At 43.5% G+C, this 22,936-nt stretch overlaps 2 protein-coding genes across 2 annotated transcripts; both read left to right on the top strand.

Annotated features, from left to right (window-relative positions):
- Nucleotides 1-1,504: 1,504 nt before the first annotated feature.
- Nucleotides 1,505-3,363, top strand: UBQLNL (ubiquilin like). The gene is given in 3 exon segments (XM_060105205.1): nucleotides 1,505-1,825; nucleotides 1,827-3,320; nucleotides 3,322-3,363. Coding segments are annotated over 3 exon segments (1,839 nt in total). The 5' UTR covers nucleotides 1,505-1,522.
- Nucleotides 3,364-7,527: 4,164 nt separating this feature from the next.
- On the top strand, nucleotides 7,528-9,498 carry UBQLN3 (ubiquilin 3). Its single transcript, XM_060104615.1, is given in 1 exon segment — nucleotides 7,528-9,498. A coding segment is annotated over 1 exon segment (1,971 nt).
- Nucleotides 9,499-22,936: the final 13,438 nt, after the last annotated feature.

The following is a 22,936-nucleotide window of genomic DNA, read 5'->3' as shown; positions in this document are numbered from 1 at the left end:
TAAAGAATCCTTTGATATGATAGCAGAAAGTCTCCTGGCCAACTGTCTGTAGTTTCTTTGCTCATTTTCAACATACTGAGAACAGATGACCCAGACTCTCTGCTTGTGACTTATTTATCTGTATGATGTACCTCCTGTCCATGCAGGTAGATGGAATGTTCAAGGTTTCAGACTCTAAAATCTTCACAGTCACACAGAGGATACCAGATTACTTCACACACACTGTCTCATGCTTACACTTTCACATATACATATATTTACTAATATACATCCAATCAGACATGCATTCTCACCCTTACATATACAATATTTCCATCTATACCCAAATATCAATAGACATGAAAATATTTTAATATACCCACTAACAGAAAATTCATCTACTAACGAAATAAAAGTTAAATAAGAAACGTTGGCTTTTTAGATGCCTAAACCTGCCCCTGTTAGGAATTTCCTGCTAACTACCTCTACGCTCACCTCTTGATTTACAGACATCTCTCCCCCTCAATGCTTTGACACAAAGGTAGGCACTGAAGACTGGGCTAGGACATTGAAAGAAATCATTCTAAAAGTTCTGCTATAACACCATGTAGAAAAGACCAAGTGACAAGTGAATAAAAAATACTTTGCAAGGAATGATTCATTCACTTTAGTTTGTTACACCTCTAGCAGGAGCCTCCCTGGCTAGCCCTGCTCCTGCTTCTAGGATAGAGGAAATCTTTTCCCACCACATGGGAACACTCTCAATTAAGTCTAGAATCCCAAAATCTTGACCCAGAGAAAAACATGGCTTCCTCTTCTGCTCAAGAAACTTTGTTCTTATTCCATTTTCCTTTCTAAGGCTTCACTTTTTCCAGATCACTAAAAAAAAACTAATAAGCTCCTTTCTATGGGAGAAATTGCTTTCTTACCTGCAGGTATGCGGTTTTATCTATGGCTTCAATAGCCCCAGCTTTTCATACAGGAAGCCTGACATCCTTACAAGGGATTCACATACAACACCACAGAGAAATACACCCCCTATTTAAGCAATCTTTTTATTTTAATAGTTGTGTTCTGAGAACTTTGTCCCCTATTTCCTGGAAAATTGTCTTATTTTCTTTTATTATGGAGACCTGGACTCCCCAAGTATGTCTCCTTCCCCAACTAGTTCAGGCAGAGACTGAGAGGCTTGGGTTGACATCACAATATCCCTTTTCTGAAGAGGTTATGCTTTCGGTGGGTGGGGCAGGAGGAGGTGCAGCCTGGGGACGAGTCATCTCTTCTTAGTCTACCTTATATCAAGTATGAATCAGTAGCCACGACAGGCCTCAGTTGGGCCATATCTGGAGAATTGGGGTTGGGGTATAACATCGCAAAATACCTGGCCCAAGTCTGGTCACTCATCCCTTTTGGGGCAGCAAGGAAACCAGCCTGTGGCCTGAGTATGTGACACCTGAGACGGAGGCCAGAGGAAATATTTTTCTGCCCTCAACCCTCTGCCCCTGCTTCCACCTGCCCCCCATCTACCCACCGACTAAAGTCCATGCCACATGTCATCGCTCGAACACCCAGGATGGCCCAGTGTGGGCATCCCTCAGGGCTGCTTGCAGACAAGAACATCTCTTCAAGTGTCACTCGGGTGATAGCGAAGACACCAGGCAAGCAGGAAGACTTTATGATAGCCAGTGATACCTCGGTGAGGCAGTTCAAGGAGAAGCTATCGGCTCACTTTAAATGCCAAATGGACCAGCTAGTGCTCGTCTTCATGGGCTGCCTTCTTAAAGACCATGACACACTGAGCCAGAGGGGCATCCTGGATGGCCACACCATCTACATGGTCATCAAGCCCCCAAAACAGCTCCAGTTCCCTAGCCCATTCCTCCCGGAAACTGTCAACCAGTGAGCCCTGCCATCAGGGCAAAAACACCAAAGGAAACAGCAGTGGAGTATACCAACCTGCTGGTATGAGTCACACCCCAGTGGAGTCATCGCTGTCAGTGGATGTGCCCAAGGGGCATACCCAGTACCTGGAAGTGGGTAGTTCAGATCACATAGCACTGATACTGGAAAATCCTAGCATCCAGCAGCTTCTGTCCAACATGGACTTCACGAGACAGTTCATCTCAGAACACCCAGACATGCAACAATTGATGCAGCAGAACTCGAAGGTCTCACACATCCTTGAAAATTCTGAGATCCTATGGCAGACTCTGGAGCTGGCCAGGAACCTTGCTGTGATTCAAGACATAATGCAGATCCAGCAACCTGCAGAGAATCTTGAGCATTCACCGAACCCACAGTCAAATGTGGGCTTAGAGACAATCCCTGGATGGGACAATACCCTGGGTTAGAGCTCTGCTGATTTCAATGACCAGATGCTCAACTGCTCACAAGATCCATTTGGGGGCAACCTTTTCACAGCTCTCCTGGGAGGACAAGTGCCAGAACAAGTCCAGTCCTCACCCCCATCTCCACCACCACCCCAGGAAAGGAGCAGACATCTTGTACAGTCCTCTACAGCCCGGGTCATCTATGCTAGTTCTCGTGGTCTATCCTCAACCAACTCAGACAATGCTACCCCCAACAAGGTGAACCATACTTCCAGGGCCAATACTGCCGCTAGCTCCACTAATGGTCAGAGTCATACATGTGCTGTTGAGCAGCCAGCTGGGGTACCAGCCTTACCTAGCATAGGGCTCAACCAGCAGCCCTGGGCAGAAGGCAAAAATGCCACCATCTCTCTAGATAGCTCTCACCAGAAATTAGAGGGTGAGCTCCAGCAGTCAGATGAGCGTACCAGCTCCCAGATTACAGGAAGCATGATGCAGTTGCTTTTGAACAGCCCTTCCCTGGCAGCCCAGATTATGTTGTTCATGAGTCTGCCCCAGCTGATTGAACAGTGGAGGCAGCAGCTGCCCGCATTTCTGCAGCAGACATAGCTTTCCAATATACTTATAGCCCTAGCCGACACTAAAGCAACACAAGCAATATTGCAGATTCAGTGGGGTCTGCAGTTATTGGCCACTGAGGCTCCTGTTCTTCTACCCTGGATGGCACCCTACCTGTGGGGCCTGGGTTGGCTTCCTGCACCCAGCTGCATCTATCCTGACACAGTGCCCTGGACCTGGGATGTGCCAGATATGGCTGAGCCCAAAGGTCCTGAGTCCTGCCACAAATCTGGAACAGTCCTGCAGAGGCTACAGTCCCTAGCTAGAGACCCTTCCCACCTTCTACAAGCCCCTGAGATTCGTTTCAGCAAGCAAATGGAATCTCTTCAGGCCATGGGGTTTGGGAACCACCATGCCAATTTGCAGGCCCTCATTGTCACCGAGGGAGACACCCAGTGCTGCCATCCATAAGCTCAGGAGATCCCAGGGGTTCTAACCACTGTGCCTACCTATTTGCTTTGTTACCTTCCTGCTGACCCATTTGACCACCTCATCTGCCTTTTCCATCTTTTTTGATGCTTCCAGCCAGGAGAAGTCCTGGAATAGGAGAAACCAAACAATGCTTTCTCTACTGAATAATAGACCATTGACCATGGCTGAAAGATCTGTCAATAAAATGGCTACACGAACTTGCCCCTATCTGAGGTTTGACTTTATTTTATTTTTTACAAAAAAGGCCACTGTCTTTGTGTAATATCCCTGCCTCAACTACTGTATGTGCATGCACACACACACACACCACATGCATATATTAATATAGAGAATCATATTTACACACACAGAACCACATGCACAGATATCATACCATACTCACATACCCAAGAACATGCACATATAACCTCAGACACTTGTGCACACATGGCTCATGCAGCCAAAGATTCATGTGCAATTCCCTGGGAGGTGTATGTTCAAGGCAGAGAAGGCTTCATGAGAGGAAAAGCTGTGAGATAAGAGTATTCTTGTTGTGTTTGAAGAATAACAAGGAACAAGGTAGCTGGAGTGGAGTGAACCCAAAAATGGGGGAAAAAAGAGAATTATTAGAAATCATGAAGAGCTTTGTAGATCTGGTGATAACTTTGGATTTTCCTATGAATGCAATAGAAAATCACTGCTGGATTTTGAGCAAAGGAATGGAGTGATTCAATATATCAGTCTGGCTGCTGAGTGGGGAATAGACTGTGGTTGAAGAAAAAGTTGGAAGCAGGAAAACTAGTTAGAGCAGTTGGGAGATGGCAGTGTCTGGGATTAGGGCGGGAGCAGTGGAGGAAGTGAGCAGTATTCAGATTCTGGACTGCAAAGGGAGCTCACAGATTTGTGTGGTCCTCACAGGTCACCCATCCTCCAGCCCTGACATGACCATCAGCAAGAGTAAAGGAGGCCCCACTAAGCTCTCAGTGCTTCTAGTAAATCTACTGCCAAAGACCCTCATTCCACCATCACAACCTACCAAAAAGATACAGCTCAAGAAAGAAAACTATAGCTAAAAACAGATTTTTCACCTCCCCATTAAGATGTCTCTATTAATCCAATTAAGCCTTATACCCTCAGTTTACATAAAATGACAAAGTTCCCCAGATCATCTTCCCGATTCTCCCAATATGCTCGGAAAATCCCTCATCTGACTCAATTTCCGCTCGTCAGTTCTCCAAATCTTTCCACGCTACCATTTAGAACTCAATTTGGTGACAGTGAAACTCATATCTACAACCTTCTCTCTAAATGTTCCCTCACCTTTTTGCTGTGATTGAAATCTGGCTGTCCACTGAGGATACTGCTTCTCCAGCAGTGACGGCTGCTTCTTTCATTCCCTGTGAACTTAGAAGTGGGGTAGGTGTCCTTCTTGAACCTTCTTTTACTTCCTAACCATAGTTTTCTAGCTTCAACACTACTCAATCTATCATAATTATTCTGATATAATATCCACTTAGCAAACTCACCATGGTAATATCGGTTATATCCGACTCTGCCTAATCTCTGTGTAGGCACAGATATACAACTATCCTGACTAGTCTTATTTAAATTTATTACCAAAGCCTTAATTGGTCTGTTTGTATTCCTACTACATTTTCTTATTCTAATGTTTTGGTGTTTTTCTTTTCACAGAATCTGCATCAGAATCACCTGGAGAGTGTGTTAAAACACAGATTTCTGAGCTTCATTCCAAGGGTTTCTGATTCTGTAGGTCTAGGGTAGGGCCCCAAATTCTGCATATCTAACAATTTCCAGGTGATGCTGATGATATCAATTTAGGGACCACACTTGGAGATCCAGTGCCCTAACCAATTCACTATCTTATATTTTTGAGATGATCATTTCACACCTTTTATCCTCTTCTCAAGCCTTCAACACCCCTTTTATCTATTCTCAGTCTCAGATGATATTTTGCTTATTCCAACAAGAAGATAAAAGCGATCAGAAGTGACTTTCACCTATGTCCGCCACTAAATCAACAAACTAACTTGCATCTGTACCCATATACTCAGCCCTGCATCTTGTTATAATGAATAAATGGTCCATACTCTTAAATCAAGATCTTCACTTGGGCATTTGATTCCAATCCCTCTGTCTTCTCAACAATTTACTCTTGCAATTGTTTTCTCTTTCTCCTACATCACTGTGTTCTTCCTCATTGGATTGTTCCCATTAGAATAAAAGCATGTTGTGAGGCTTCCCTAGTGGTGCAGTGATTGAGAATCTGCCTGCCAATGCAGGAGACACGGGTTCGAGCCCTGGTCTGGGAAGATCCCACATGCCGTGGAGCAAATAAACCTGTGCACCACAACTACTGAGCTTGTGCTCTACAGCTTGGGAGCCACAACGACTGAAGCCCGCACACCACAACTACTGAAGCCCACTCTCCTAGAGCCCATGTTCCACAACAAAAGAATCCACCACAATGAGAAGCCTGCACACCACAATGAAGAGTAGCCTGCACTCGCAGCAACTGAAGAAAACCCCCGTGCAGTAATGAAGACCCAATGCAGCCAAAAATTAATTAATTAATTAATTTTTAAAAAAGCATGTTGCAATCATCTCATCTTAAGAAAAAACAACAACAAAAACAAAGCCTTTATTTCCCCATTTCCATGCAGCCATCTGTCTTTTCTCATTTACAGTACTCTTATTGGATTCACTTTCTTTCCTATGTATTTACTTTTAAACCCACACCAATCAGGTTTTCTGTCCTCACCACTCTTCCAAATTGGCCTCATCATGACCCCCAATCTAACCTGTCTCTCTTGTTCAAATCCAGTGATCAATTCTCTGTCCTCATCTTACTGACCTACCAGGATCATTTGACACAGTTGGTTACTCTCTCCTTTTTTTTGAAACTCTTCTCCTTCTTCATTTGGCTTCTTTCTCTCTCTAACTTCTTTTTCTGACTTAATGTTTTATTTCTTCTCAATTTCCTTTGCTGAATTCATCTAATCTTCCAGACTTCTAAATATTGTACTATCCATGACTGTTTTTTCTTACCTCTGTCCTTTTACTATGCTCACTAATTGCACAATTCTAAATACTCTGTTGATGCTGATGAATTCTAGACTCACAATGTTGAACTACCTTCCTACACTTTCATTTGGATGTGAAATAGACATCTTAAATAAATGTAAAACTGAACTCAATTTTCCATTTAACAACCTTATTTCCTGGTCTTTTTTACCTCAACAAATAACCAATCCATTCTTTGAATTTTTCTGGGGGATAATAATAATGGGAAAAAAAATAAAAAGTTTATTTCATCCTGAACCTCTCTTTCATACTCTAGATCCTACCCATTAGAAAGTCAATATGTTGAAATATAAATAAAGAATTCATGGCTAATGTTGAATCAGAGAGGAAACAGGAACATATGATGCCAGGAAGAGGCTCAACTGACAAGTAGCCTAATTTGGGTTTTCATGGGCACAAAAGGGATTAAGGAACTTTTCTTAATTGTCCAATCCCAGTCGGAGTCTCCAATACCACATACCAGCTGTGTGAAAACAGAACTCTTGGCTTGAGAAGGAAGTGTCAGCCCAGGCCCCTCACTATGAAGAAGGCAATTGAGACAAAGGAAATAGAAGAGTTGAAGGGTGGGGGGAGATGAAGCACCCAGGGATTCAGAGCACCTTGGAGAAGTCTCAAAAATCCATTGTATGAGGCAGTGATGTCAGTGCTGAGGTCACAGAGGAGACCTGATGGAGTGAGCTCTGGCTTAGAAGGCTTCAGTGGTGGCTGTTCAGCAAGATGAGGGCAGTTTCGAGCCTTGTGTAAGAGGAAGGACGGGGCCACAGCTGGTTGGTATGTTTCCCCAAACTGGGCCCTTCATGCTGCCCTTGCCCCTTCACTCATCAACTATAGACCTCTTTCCCAGGGCCTCAGGTTTCCCTCCCATGACCCCCGACATCTCTCAAACCCAAAATCTTCCCAAAGCATCCTATCCCAGGGACCTCATAACCCCTTCCATGTGGACCCTCCAGTTCCCCCACCCTGAGATCCCAGATCCTCTTCCTGCTCACCTTTCCTACTTTCACCACTGCCCAAAAGGCTGATCCCGGTCTCCCATCCCCATCCCCCTAGCTGTGTTCCCACAGACCTGGGCCTCCTGCTGCCCACCATGGCCAAAAGTGGAGAGGCCCTGCCACAGGGCAGCCGAGTGCTGGTCCAGGATCCTCACCTCATCAAGGTGACAGTGAAGACGCCCAAGGACAAGGAGGATTTCTCAGTTACAGACACTTGCACCATCCAGCAGCTGAAGGAAGAGATATCCCAGTACTTTAAGGCCCACCCTGATCAGCTGATCCCAATCTTTGCTGGCAAAATCCTCAAGGACCCTGACTCACTGGCACAGTGTGGGGTCCGAGATGGCTTCACTGTCCACCTGGTCATCAAGATGCAGCGCTGTACTGTGGGCACTGAATGCCCAGCTGCTTCAGTCCCTATCCCAGCCCCAAGCCCTGGATCACTCCCTCAGCCAAGCTCCATTTACCCAGAAGACAGGCTACCCACCTTTAGCTTAGGTGTCCTCACAGGTGTCAGTGGGCTAGGCCTGACCTCTGGTAGTTTCCCCGACCAGCCAAGCTCACTGATGTGGCAGCATGCGTCTGTGCCTGAGTTTGTGGCTCAGGTCATTGATGACCGCTTCATTGAGCGTCTGCTGTCCAACACAGGCCTGGTGCACCAGCTGGTTCTTGACAACCCCTGTATGCAGCAGCTGATCCAGCACAACCCTGAGATTGGGCACATTCTCAACAACCCTGAAATCATGAGGCAGACAATGGAGTTTCTATGCAACCCTGCCATGATGCAAGAGATGATGCGTAGCCAGGACCGGGCACTCAGAAACCTGGAGAGCATCCCTGGTGGCTACAATGTGCTCTGTACCATGTATACAGATATCATGCACCCAATGCTTAATGCAGTGCAGGAGCAGTTTGGTGGCAATCCCTTTGCTACCACCACTACTGCTAATGCTACCACCAGCAGCAGCCAACCTTCAAGGATAGAGAATTGTGACCCTCTCCCCAACCCCTGGGCTTCCACATTTGCAGGCTCAGCTGGTAGGAGAGGCAGGAGGCCTGGGGACCAGGATGTACCTGAACTTAGAAATAGCGTTTCCAATATTCTAGGTAATATAAGGCTCTATAACTATCTCCAGCAATTACACGAGAGCCCCCTGTCCCTGGGAACCTATCTGCAGGGGATTGCATCTACACTCAGCCCAAGCCAAGAACCACCACCACCACCAGGAAGCCAAGTTCCCCCAACTTCACCCTCATCCCAGGAACTTGAGCCAGGCCAGCCTCTCCCCAGGGAGTCAGTAGCTATCAAGGGGAAGCCCTCCTGCCCCACATTCCTGAGATATCCCACAGAGAGCAGTGCTAGAAAAGCTGGAAGCCAAGATGGTGCAGGGAATGGCTCCACTGCCCACAGCACCAACATGCCTGATCTTGTCTCCAGGCTGAAGTGTGCTGCCAACAAGGACCCATTTGTTCCTTCCCCACCTTCACCCACAGCAGTCACTCCTGGAACCCCTGAGCATGTCTGGCTGCCGCCACCAGCTTATCCAAGATCTCTGAGGCCAGCCGGAATGAATCAGGCCCTACAGTTGCAGGACGAGATGTGCTGGAAGCTTCCACTGCTGCTGCACCTTCAGGCAGCCATGGCAAACCCTCGTGCCATGCAGGCCTTGCTGCAGATTGAGCAGGGTCTTCAGATCCTGGCTACTGAAGCCCCTCACCTCCTCCTCTTGTTCATGCATTGCCCAGCAGGGCTGGGAAGTATGGCAGGAAGTACAGAGCCTTGAGAGGGTGCCCTCATGCCTGCGGATCCTCCCCTAGCCCCAGCTCCTGAAGTTCCCTCAGCACAAGGCTCTGTGGAGCTGGGCCTCCATTCCATGCCCTTCCTCCAGAGGTTGCAAGCCCTAGCTGGCGCCAATCCCCAGCAGCTGCAGCCCAAGACTCACTTCCGGGTGCAGCTAGAGCAATTGCGGGCCATGGGTTTTCTGAATACTGAAGCCAATCTACAGGCCCTCATTGCCACCGAAGGTGACATAGATGCTGCTGTGAAGAAGCTGAGGCAGTTGTAGGAGCCCTAGTTGTTCAGACCGTATCTTTTCCTCTGCGCCTTTTCCCCCATATCCCCTACCCTAAGTCCCCCATTCTTGAATGCAGCTGCACTATGAACCAAATTTACTATGATGCTCTTTACTGTGGAGACAATGTTGTTCCAGAGTCATTGGGAAGAATGAGAGCCAGAACAGGGTAGGGGTGCTGTGAGTGACCCAGCCATCCCTGCCACTGTACCATCGTGGGACTCCAGTCTGAGCTCTGCTAATGCCTATCTTGAGATGCAGTTACATCCAATCTCCCATGTCATCTGCTGCCTGAGTCTGATTTTTTGTGGGCTATGAGAAAAGGGGGGTGTATAGGAGAAGAGGTGGTGGTAAGAGCTGTCTCTGCATGGATGGGAGGGCTTGGATGGGAAACCAAAAGGTTTCAAGTTAGAAGATTCAGAGGCACGGGGAACAGAGGAGGGTGAGATGAAGACTGCAGCTTTCCTGGTGTCCTTCCAAAGGTCCCCCCAGATTTGGTGTCCTGTAGGAGCTGCCACCATACACTCTGTGTTCTTTGGGGCTCTCTACCATCAGCCAGACTGAAAATTGGGCACAGCTTCTTATTTTTATTGCCTCTGAACACTATCCTACAGGTGGCTCTCACCTTTGGGATTTGATTCTGATCTCTGAGTGGATAGCAATAGAGCAAGAATCAGGCTGAGTTCTAACATTCCCTGATCTCACCAAGTTTACAAAGTTACTGTCCCTGGTAGCCAGATTTATAGTTGATTCCACTGCCATGGACCCAGCTTGTTCTGGATTTTGTCTTTCTTGCAATATCTAGCTCAGAAACTGAGGGCCTACCCTGTGCTCAGCATTCTGCTAGGGATTAGGAATTCAGTGCGAGTAAAAGAGGCATGGTCCTGCCCTCATGAGTGTATGATGGTAGCTGGAACTGTTCAAACAGTACTAATTATATATAATCACTATATATAATTAGTTTATATATATATATCATAGTTTATATATAAACTATGATAAGTGCTATAAAAGATGGGGAACTGTGAAATAGCGTAACAGAGACTTGGTCTAGTCTGGGGAGAGAGGGAAGGGTTCTGTGAGCAGGTACTCCAATCTAAAATCTGAAAAGTGGTAAGAATGAAGTAGGTACAGATTCGAGAGGGGAAGGAAAAGTATTTCAGCAGAAGAACCCTTATGTACAAAGGTGCTGAGGCAGGGTGTGCACAGCACACAGGAGGTGCTCTCAGCATCTCAGACTAAATTCTCATTTGCACTCAGGGATGCTTCTCAATACCCATGTGCTTATGGGGCAAAAGTGTTACAATTTATGAATCAAGTGAGTGAACCATACCTTCCAGCAAATAAATGTGCCACTGGGCTCACACAGGTAAACACACTATGGAGTAATACACTAACACAAAATGCATATTCACCTTTTCTTTTCTTTTTTTTTTTTACTGTACGCGGGCCTCTCACTGTTGTGGCCTCTCCCATTGCGGGGCACAGGCTCTGGACGCGCAGGTTCAGCGGCCACGGCTCACGGGCCCAGCCGCTCCGCGGCATGTGGGATCTTCCCGGACCGAGGCACGAACCCGTGTGCCCTGCATCGGCAGGCAGACTCTCAACCACTGCGCCACCAGGGAAGCCCCATATTCACCCTTTAATACACCTTCACATGGGCACACTTTTGTGCACGTGTATGAGCATACACACAAAACACACTCTGTTAGAGTTTTATCACCGATGGGGGTATAAACAAACAAGCAAAAATCTAATGCTATATTCTTGTCAAGGAAAGAAAGGGATCTTTGAAAGAGGATACCACTATAGTAAAAGTGGCCATGGTGTTTGTTTAAAAGTCAGAGACTCAGTGTTGGGGGTCCTTTTAGGGAGAAACAGGTTCTGCCTGGAACCTAGGATACTTGGACCAACCTGTCTTCACCTTTTAGCTACCAGCACATGGCTTAGAGATGAAATGAGCTTTGGGGGCAACTTTCTCCCATTGTTTTATGTTTTAAACTCTAGGTGGAGCACAAGGCTTCAAATCTCCTTTCTACCCCCTCTTCACTCCCCATCAGTGAGGGAGTTCTTGTCCAGATCAAATGAACTGTTGTTTATGGTGGGGCTAGAGGAAAGGCAGACGAAAGTCTTGCCTCTTCATTTCCTGCAACTAAGAAGGCTCTGGGACTGCTTCTGACTGCTGAAGTTGTATACTGTAATCTCTAATTACAGCCCTTGGAAGGCCAGGTAGGTCTGAGAAAAAATTCAGGGAAAGAAATGTTGCTTTTATTTACCTTTCATATGGGCCACGAAAAACCTGAGTATTCATGTGACGTAAATTCCAGCTCACCAAGGCAGACAGTAGGTGGGAATCTGGGTCTAAAAGTCCTGGGTAGAGAAGAGAGTGCTCATTTATCAGATTGTTTTCTGGTCCTCTCCTATGGAGAGCCCTCAACTGTTGATTGTGTGTTTGGAATCTTTGCTCTAGCCTCATTGGAGACTGAACTCAACAGCTCCATGTTCAGCTCTGTGGTGGTGTCCAAAGGAAGTAGGTTCCTGGGGTGGGGAAGGTCACTGTCCTCCACCTAGCAGCTGATATAGGACCTGGAACATGGGAAACATTCAATAAATGATTGAATAAATGAATGTTGAATGATGAATGAAGAAATGAGTGACCAAATGAGAAAGTGGTAGCATTTTCTTCTTATTTTCTCCGTTTTTCTCCAGGAGCAGCCTGTAGATGCTGTACAAGCCACAAGATGGCAGGAGTGGTTTATGGAACTGCTGACTCAGCTGGGGCCATCCAGAGGGTACTTTGAGGGAAGAACTTGTAGACCCCATACAAGGAGTGTTGGAGGTGGGAAACCAAGGTCTCTTTCCCCACTTCTTTTTCCCGAGGGGAGATGCTAAAAATAAGTCCCTTTTCTTTCCATTGTTGACAGCAAAGACAACAAGATCATTACTCTTAAAAAAAACACTGGCTTCTTTGGAGTCTTAGTCTGTATTTACATTAACCCAAGAATGCACACAAGCCAACAATGCTCTTAGTGTAGGATGACGGAAAGAGCCCCACACAGCTCCTGGCTCCAAAAACAAGACTGTATGCTTTAGTATTTTCATACATGTGCATGTAAGTGTGTTGAAAAAAGGGCAGAGGGATTATAAATAGGGATTCTCTCTAAGGAAGGTATGAAGGTAATGGTGAGGGGTCTTCCACTTTATATTTAACATGTATGAAGTATATCTATTATGTTATATTTTATCATGGAACTATTTAAAGTATTCATGGAAATTTTAAAAGACTTAATTATTTACTGGTTACATGATCTTAAAAGATTTTCTCAAATTATCATATTTTATTTTTTTATTAGTAAAAATAAGATGTAAAAAATATGTTTCATAGAGTTTTGTTGAGGAATAATGAATGTAAATCTCCTAATAGTCCTGCATGTGGCTCACAGTGGCTGCTAAAATACCACTGCTAATGGATTTCTACTAACTATTAATTATCATTTTGTGCCTCCCACCCCACATGCATGCACGTACGTATCATCTTCTATCATGTTGGCCTCATGCAGTGCTAGATAATAAGCACGTGCTTAGCTTATATTTGTGAATGAATGAATACCTACCTTTTAAAACTCCATCCTCCCTAAATGTCTAATCCTAGATCCTGGTCATATAGCCATATATATTTTGATATCCCAAGCACTCTAGCACAGATTCTATTTCAAAGGCACTTAAAAAATGTTGGTAAATGAACATCTGTCTAATCTGGTTCACATGACTGACCCATGATGTAGGCTTCTTACAGGTCTATACTAGATTTGTGAGGGCCACAAGGAAGGCAAAAGTTTCTGAGTAGATGCTTCTAACATCCTCAGAAAAGAGTTCCCCTGAATCCTCATGAGAATGTGCACGTTCAACATTCTACTCCCAAGAACACTTTGGCCTACAGAGGAAAGCCACCACTAGCTCTGTAAGTTTGGTTCTTCCTGTTTCTAAGCATAACACCTTAAATCACTCAGTCTCTGGCAACCTCAAAAATCTTGTGATAAATAGGACTAAAACTTCCACCAGGTCCTGTTTTTCTCACAGGGTCCTTGTAAGAATAGAATACAAGTCTTTCCATTAGAATATCTTACATACTATCGAGCATTGTGCTTGTAAGCAAAGTTTTACAAAGTCCTTGCTTTCTGAGGCAGGTCAGACCAGGTCTCTACTCATCCTGAATATCCAATAATCCCATTTTCACAAAATGTCTAATAATAACAATAATAGTAATAATAATAATAACTAAAACATCTATAATATTTACTATGGGCCAGGAACAATTAGGCCCATTACCTGTATTAATGCGTTTCATCATTAAAACAATCCAACACACCAAACAGACCAAAGTACAGAAACATGAAGTGATTTGCTAGAGTACACAGCCAGTAAGTGGAAACTGACCTTCTAAACCAGACCGTTTGATTCCAAAAGTACTGCACTAGTTTATGTATAGAGAAGCATGAAACAGTGAGTTTTTAGAAATCCAGAGAGATCATAACTGGACTACCCATGCTGAGCCATAATTAAGTGGTTGAAGGTGCAACAAATCTGAGTGAGCTGGTGGCTCCATAGAAGCAAAGAGCCAAGTGAAGCTGGGGTTACTTGTGAGGTGTAATTGTAAGAGGGGTAGTTTTGCCTTGGTAGAAGTAAAACTTTAAAGAATGTCTGAGTCCTTACTAACTGCTGAGTAAGGACCGGGAAATGCTTCATCTTGGTCAAGATTTGGTTGTGAGGCATGAAATAATGAGAATAGAAACAGGGGGAATGCTTAAGGAAGAAGATACATTTGAATACATACATTGTGCGAGTGTCTCTGTTGTGACAAGTCAGCACATCAGAAATGTCATTTTTCTTCTTAACTTCAAAAACCTCTATTAAAAATGGCTTTATTCTAGTTAACAAAGAAATGACTAAAACCCAGTGGTTAAAGGGCTTTGCAAATTCACGTGCCTGTGTTCAGTTCTCTTCCATCTGAACCACATTGAGACATTAGAGACTGCTTTCTGCCCCTTTCCTAGAGCCTTTCTTCTAGTTCATTCACTGTAGGGGGGCGGGCTGTATTTGCAAAGCTTGGGAGGGGAGTGGTTAGAGACCATAAGGTATGTGGCTAAGAGATAAGACTCCAAGTCCTAGAAGGGGCTAAAAGTTTGGGCCTGTGTCTCTGGGTTCAGATAACAGCCCCACCTTAACCCTCCCAAACCTGCATGCACAGGAACTCCTGCTTGGGCCTGCATAGGGGTTTGTCATTGGTGAAGAATTATTTTCTTGAATTCTTTTGGGACCCAGAGGAACACCCTGATTTCCCATCTTCTTTTAACATCCTACCCACAGAAAGACCTTCCCTTGGCTCTTTTCTGATCCTCACTTCAATTTTCTGGCCCTTTCTCCGTTGTCTTCTATAATCCTTTCACTCACTTTCCTTTCCCTTTATTCCACTGAACCTTCACTGCCCACCTAAGGCTTGCTCTGTCCTCTAAGGCACCTAAATCTTTAGCACAAGCACAAAAGCTGGACAAGCAACGCATGCCCCTTAGGAGCTCTTGTGTTATCAGCTGGCCCACAACATGCTTCTCCACAGGGTGGTTGATTGATTCTAAGCCCCCCTCTAACTATCTCCTAGCAGTGTTTCAACTTGTATGTTTCCCAGAGCAGGTGATGGTTCTGGGTCTCCCCTCTCCAGCCTCCATTCATGCCTCTGTGGCCACAATCAGACTCCTCAGATCCTCCAGAGAGGCAGGCAGAGGTCCTCTATGAATGATTAGGGACATAAACTTCGTCCTGTCTTCAAGCCAGCATATATTGGGCATCTATGTTTTGCTAGGGAATGTTGATTTAAGTGGAGGTGATGCCTGGACCATAGCCCCTGCCCTCAAAGGTTATTGGTAAAGAATTTTTTAAAACGCCGTATAGGGCTTCCCAGGTGGCACAGTGGTTGAGAGTCCACCTGCCGATGCAGGGGACACGGGTTCGTGCCCCAGTCCGGGAAGATCCCACATGCCATGGAGCAGCTGGGCCCGTGAGCCATGGCCGCTGAGCCTGCGCGTCCGGAGCCTGTGCTCCACAACGGGAGAGGCCACAGCAGTGAGAGGTCCGCGTACCGCAAAAAAAAAAAAAAAAAAAAAAAAAAAAAATCAGCAGTCTAAAAAATACTGCCAGATATAAGATAATATATAAATTATGATATGATGCAATGGGTTAGAGACAGAGGATCTAATACAAATATACAAATGAGGATGAGATGGGGAACTAAAACCTGCGTTACTCTCTGAGCAAATAAAAATAATATATTGGAAAATGAAATTCTTTCATAATGGCTTACTTAAATTACTATATAGATTTAAGGCATATCTTCATAGATACTCAGTCATAGATCTCTGAGAAGAAACACATAGAACTGGAAAAAAAAAAGTCTATACTTAATTCTCTCCCTCAAGTGAAATTGTTGAATGAATTACCCTTTTCAATTTAGAAAAACAAAAATCAACAAATCATCTCTAAGATCTAAGAGACTTTATACTGCTCTGCTCGTGTATTTGTGTGTGTGTGTCTGTGTGTGTGCACATACGAAACAATGATAAATCTTTCAATGTTTTCTCCTATAAATAGTTTCTGATCTCAAAACTTTTTAAAGTTTCACAATAAATTTAATGAAGTAGAATGAATGTACTGAATTATTTTTATTGTGTTTTTTTTAGTTTGGTTTATATGTAGTTTATATATTATGACATATATGCATATTATATAAAATTTGCCATTTTAACAATTTTTGAGTGTACAATTCCATGAAACTAATTACTTTCACGATGTTGTTCAACCATCGCCCCTATTTTCAAAATGTTTTCATTATCCCAAGCAGAAACTCTGTACCCATTAATCCACAGCTCCCCATTCTACCCTCCTCTCAAGCCCTGGTTACCTCTAATCTGCTTTGTGTCTCTATGAATTGGCCTATCCTATATATTTCATATGAATGGGATCATACAATATTCTCGTGTCTGGCTTATTTCGCTTAGCATGACGTTTCCAAGTTCCCTCCATGTTGAAGCATGTATCACAACTTTATTCCTTTTATGGCTGAATAATATTCTGTTTTAAGTACATATTACATTTATTATTTTTTTATTCTTTATTTTTTTATCTAACAAATTTAATCAGTTATACATATACATATGTTCTCATATCCCCTCCCTTTTGTGTTTCCCTCCCGCCCTCCCTATCCCACCCCTCCAGGTGGTCACAAAGCACTGAGCTGATCTCCCTGTGCTATGCAGCTGCTTCCCACTAGCTATCTACCTTATGTTTGGTAGTGTATATATGTCCATGCCGCTCTTTCGCTTTGTCACAGCTTACCCTTCCCCCTCCCAATATCCTCAAGTCCATTCTCTAGTAGATCTGTGTCTTTATTCCTGTCTTACCCCTAGGTTCTTCATGACATTTTTTTCCTTAAATTCCATATATATGTGTCAGCATACAGTATTTGTCTTTCTCTTTCTGACTTACTTCACTCTGTATGACAGACTCTAGGTCCATCCACCTCATTACAAATAGCTCAATTTCGTTTCTTTTTATGGCTGAATAATATTCCATTGTATATATGTGCCACATCTTCTTTATCCATTCATCCGATGATGGACACTTAGGTTGTTTCCATCTCCGGGCTATTGTAAATAGGGCTGCTATGAACATTTTGGTACATGACTCTTTTTGAATTATGGTTTTCTCAGGGTATATGCCCAGTAGTGGGATTGCTGGGTCATATGGTAGTTCTATTTGTAGTTTTTTAAGGAACCTCCATACCGTTCTCCATAGTGGCTGTACCAATTCACATTCCCACCAGCAGTGCAAGACTGTTCCCTTTTTTCCACACCCTCTCCAGCATTTATTGTTTCTAGATTTTTTGATGCTGGCCATTCTGACTGGTGTGAGATGATATCTCATTGTAGTTTTGATTTGCATTTCTCTAATGAGTAAAGATGTTGAGCATCCTTTCATGTGTTTGTTGGCAGTCTGTATATCTTCTGTGGAGAAATGTCTACTTAGGTCTTCTGCCCATTTTTGGATTGAGTTGTTTATTTTTTTGTTATTGAGCTGCATGAGCTGCTTATAAATTTTGGAGATTAATCCTTTGTCAGTTGCTTCATTTGCAAATATTTTCTCCCATTCTGAGGGTTGTCTTTTGGTCTTGTTTATGGTTTCCTTTGCTGTGCAAAAGCTTTGAAGTTTCATTAGGTCCCATGTGTTTATTTTTGTCTTTATTTCCATTACTCTAGGAGGTGGGTCAAAAAGGATCTTGCTGTGATTTATGTCATAGAGTGTTCTGCCTATGTTTTCCTCTAAGAGTTTGATAGTGTCTGGCCTTACATTTAGGTCTTTAATCCATTTTGAGCTTATTTTTGTGCATGGTGTTAGGGAGTGATCTAATCTCATACTTTTACATGTCCCTGTCCAGTTTTCCCAGCACCACTTATTGAAGAGACTGTCCTTTCTCCACGGTACATTCCGGCCTCCTTTGTCAAAGATAAGGTGACCATATGTGCGTGGGTTTATCTCTGGGCTTTCTATCCTGTTCCATTGATCTACCTTTCTGTTTTTGTGCCAGTACCACACTGTCTTGATTACTGTAGCTTTGTAGTATAGTCTGAAGTCAGGGAGCCTGATTCCTCCAGTTCCATTTTTCGTTCTCAAGATTGCTTTGGCTATTCGGGGTCTTTTGTGTTTCCATACAAATTGTGAAATTTTTTGTTCTAGTTCTGTGAAAAATGCCAGTGGTAGTTTGATAGGGATTGCATTGAATCTGTAGGTTGCTTTGGGTAGTAGAGTCATTTTCACAATGTTGATTCTTCCAATCCAAGAACATGGTACATCTCTCCATCTATTTGTATCATCTTTAATTTCTTTCATCAGTGTCTTATAATTTTCTGCATACAGGTCTTTTGTTTCCTTAGGTAGGTTTATTCCTAGATATTTTATTCTTTTTGTTGCAGTGGTAAATGGGAGTGTTTCCTTGATTTCACTTTCAGATTTTTCATCATTAGTATATAGGAATGCCAGAGATTTCTGTGAATTAATTTTGTATCCTGCTACTTTACCAAATTCATTGATTAGCTCTAGTAGTTTTCTGGTAGCATCTTTAGGATTCTCTATGTGTAGTATCATGTCATCTGCAAACAGTGACAGCTTTACTTCTTCTTTTCCGATTTGGATTCCTTTTATTTCCTTTTCTTCTCTGATTGCTGTGGCTAAAACTTCCAAAACTAGGTTGAATAAGAGTGGTGAGAGTGGGCAACCTTGTCTTGTTCCTGATCTTAGTGGAAATGGTTTCAGTTTTTCACCATTGAGGACGATGCTGGCTGTGGGTTTGTCATATATGGCCTTTATTATGTTGAGGAAAGTTCCCTCTATGCCTACTTTCTGCAGGGTTTTTATCATAAATGGGTGTTGAATTTTGTCAAAAGCTTTCTCTGCATCTATTGAGATGATCATATGGTTTTTCTCCTTCAGTTTGTTAATATGGTGTATCACGTTGATTGATTTGCGTATATTGAAGAATCCTTGCATTCCTGGAATAAACCCCACTTGATCATGGTGTATGATCCTTTTAATGTGCTGTTGGATTCTGTTTGCTAGTATTTTGTTGAGGATGTTTGCACCTATGTTCATCAGTGATATTGGCCTGTAGTTTTCTTTCTTTGTGACATCCTTGTCTGGTTTTGGTATCAAGGTGATGGTGGCCTCGTAGAATGAGTTTGGGAGTGTTCCTCCCTCTGCTATATTTTGGAAGAGTTTGAGAAGGATAGGTGTTAGCTCTTCTCTAAATGTTTGATAGAATTCGCCTGTGAAGCCATCTGGTCCTGGGCTTTTGTTTGTTGGAAGATTTTTAATCACAGTTTCAATTTCAGTGCTTGTGATTGGTCTGTTCATATTTTCTATTTCTTCCTGATTCAGTCTTGGCAGGTTGTGCATTTCTAAGAATTTGTCCATTTCTTCCAGGTTGTTCATTTTATTGGCATAGAGTTGCTTGTAGTAATCTCTCATGATCTTTTGTATTTCTGCAGTGTCAGTTGTTACTTCTCCTTTTTCATTTCTAATTCTATTGATTTGAGTCTTCTCCCTTTTTTTCTTGATGAGTCTGGCTAATGGTTTATCAATTTTGTTTATCTTCTCAAAGAACCAGCTTCTAGTTTTATTGATCTTTGCTATCGTTTCCTTCATTTCTTTTTCATTTATTTCTGATCTGATTTTTATGATTTCTTTCCTTCTGCTAACTTTGGGGGTGTTTTTGTTCTTCTTTCTCTAATTGCTTTAGGTGCAAGGTTAGGTTGTTTATTCGAGATGTTTCCTGTTTCTTAAGGTAGGATTGTATTGCTATAAACTTCCCTCTTAGAACTGCTTTGCTGCATCCCATAGGTTTTGGGTCGTCGTGTCTCCATTGACATTTGTTTCTAGGTACTTTTTAATTTCCTCTTTGATTTCTTCAGTGATCACTTTGTTATTAAGTAGTGTATTGTTTAGCCTCCATGTGTTTGTATTTTTTACAAATCTTTTCAGGTAATTGATATCTAGTCTCATAGCATTGTGGTCAGAAAAGATACTTGGTACAATTTCAATTTTCTTAAATTTACCAAGGCTTGATTTGTGACCCAAGATATGATCTATCCTGGAGAATGTTCCATGAGCACTTGAGAAAAATGCGTATTCTGTTGTTTTTGGATGGAATGTCCTATAAATATCAATTAAGTCCATCTTGTTTAATGTATCATTTAAAGCTTGTGTTTCCTTATTTATTTTCATTTTGGATGACCTGTCCATTGGTGAAAGTGGGGTGTTAAAGTACCCTACTATGATTGTGTTACTGTCGATTTCTCCTTTTATGGCTCTTAGTATTTGCCTTATGTATTGAGGTGCTCCTATGTTGGGTGCATAAATATTTACAATTGTTGTATCTTCTTGGATCGATCCCTTGATCATTATGTAGTGTCCTTGTTTGTCTCTTCTAATAGTCTTTATTTTAAAGTCTATTTTGTCTGATATGAGAATTGCTACTCCAGCTTTCTTTTGGTTTCCATTTGCATGGAATATCTTTTTCCATCCCCTTACTTTCAGTCTGTATGTGTCTCTAGGTCTGAAGTGGGTCTCTTGTAGACAGCATATATATGGATCTTCTTTTTGTATCCATTCAGCCAATCTGTGTCTTTTGGTGGGAGCATTTAGTCCATTTACATTGAAGGTAACTATCAATATGTATGTTCCTATTTCCATTTTCTTAATTGTTTTGGGTTCGTTATTGTAGGTCTTTTCCTTCTGTTATGTTTCTTGCCTAGAGAAGTTCCTTTAGCATTTGTTGTAAAGCTGGTTTGGTGGTGCTGAACTCTCTCAGCTTTTGCTTGTCTGTAAACGTTTTAATTTCTCCATCAAATCTGAATGAGATCTTTGCTGGGTAGGGTAATCTTGGTTGCAGGTTTTTCTCCTTCATCACTTTAATTATGTCCTGCCACTCCCTTCTGGCTTGTAGAGTTTCTGCTGAGAGATCAGCAGTTATCTTGATGGGGATTCCCTTGTGTGTTATTTGTTGTTTTTGCCTTGCTGCTTTCAATATGATTTCTTTGTGTTTATTTTTTGACAGGTTGATTAATATGTGTCTTGGCGTATTTCTCCTTGGATTTATTCTGTATGGGACTCTCTGTGCCTCCTGGACTTGATTAACTATTTCCTTTCCCATATTAGGGAAGTTTTCAACTATAACCTCTTCAAGTATTTTCTCAGTCCCTTTCTTTTTCTCTTCTTCTTCTGGAACCCCTATAATTCGAATGTTGGTGCGTTTAATGTTGTCCCAGAGGTCTCTGAGACTGTCCTCTGTTCTTTTCATTCTTTTTTCTTTATTTTGCTCTGCAGCAGTTATTTCCACTATTTTATCTTCCACCTCACTTATCCGTTCTTCTGCCTCAGTTATTCTGCTATTGATCCCATCTAGAGTATTTTTCATTTCATTTATTGTGTTTTTAATCGATGCTTGATTCATCTTTAGTTCTTCTAGGTCCTTGTTAACTGTTTCTTGCATTTTGTCTATTCTATTTCCAAGATTTTGGATCTTGGAAATAGAATCTTGGATCATCTTTACTATCATTATTCTGAATTCTTTTTCAGGTAGACTGCCTATTACCTCTTCATTTGTTAGGTCTGGTGGGTTTTTATCTTGCTCCTTCTCCTGCTGTGTGTTTTTCTGTCTTCTCATTTTGCTTATGTTACTGTGTTTGGGGTCTCCTTTTTGCAGGCTGCAGGTTCATAGTTCCCGTTGTTTTTGGTGTCTGTCCCCAGTGGCTAAGGTTGGTTTAGTGGGTTGTGTAGGCTTCCTGGTGGAGGGGACTAGTGCCTGTGTTCTGGTGGATGAGGCTGGATCTTGTCTTTCTGGTGGGCAGGTCCACGTCTGGTGGTGTGTTTTTGGGGTGTCTGTGAACTTATTATGATTTTAGGCAGCCTCTCTGCTAATGAGTGGGGTTGTGTTCCCGTCTTGCTAGTTGTTTGGCATAGGGTGTCCAGCACTGTAGCTTGCTGGTCGTTGAGTGAAGCTGGGTGCTGGTGTTGAGATGGAGATCTCTGGAAGATTTTCGCCATTTGATGTTATGTGGAGCTGGGAGGTCTCTTGTGGACCAGTGTCCTGAAGTTCGCTCTCCCACCTCAGAGGCACAGCACTGACTCCTGGCTCCTCAATTTGGGATGATTTGTTGTCTATTCATGTATTCCACAGATGCAGGGTACATCAAGTTGATTGTGGAGCTTTAATCTGCTGCTTCTGAGGCTGCTGGGAGAGATTTCCCTTTCTCTTCTTTATTCCCACAGCTCCCGGGTCTCAGCTTTCGATTTGGCCCCGCCTCTGCGTCGCCGGAGGGCGTCTGTTCTTAGCTCAGACAGGACAGGGTTAAAGGAGCAGCCGCTTCGGGGACTCTGGCTCACCCAGGCCGGGGGGGAAGAAGGGGCACGGAGTGCGGGGCGAGCCTGCAGCGGCAGAGGCCGGCGTGACGTTGCACCAGCCCGAGGCGCGCCGTGCGTTCTCCCAGGGAAGCCATCCCTGGATCCCGGGACCCCGGCAGTGACGGGTTGTACAGGCTCCCGGAAGGGCGGCGTGGACAGTGACCTGCGCTCGCACACAGGCCTCTTGGCGGTGGCAGCAGCAGCCCCAGCGTCCCACGCCCGTCTCTGGGGTCCACGCCTTTAGCCCGGCTCGCGCCTGTCTGTGAGGCTCCTTTAAGCAGCGCTCTTAATCCCCTCTCCTCGCGCACCAGGAAACCAAGAGGGAAGAAGTCTCTTGCCTCTTCGGCAGCTCCAGAGTTTTCCCGGACTCCCTCCCGGCTAGCTGTGGCGCATTAGCCCCCTTCAGACTGAGTTCTCGCCGCCAGCC

This window comes from Mesoplodon densirostris, chromosome 7 (assembly GCF_025265405.1).
Source record: "Mesoplodon densirostris isolate mMesDen1 chromosome 7, mMesDen1 primary haplotype, whole genome shotgun sequence".
Classification (NCBI taxonomy): Eukaryota; Metazoa; Chordata; class Mammalia; order Artiodactyla; family Ziphiidae; genus Mesoplodon; species Mesoplodon densirostris.
Note: the sequence above shows the minus strand (reverse complement) of the source record. Positions and strands in the feature narration are given on the sequence as shown.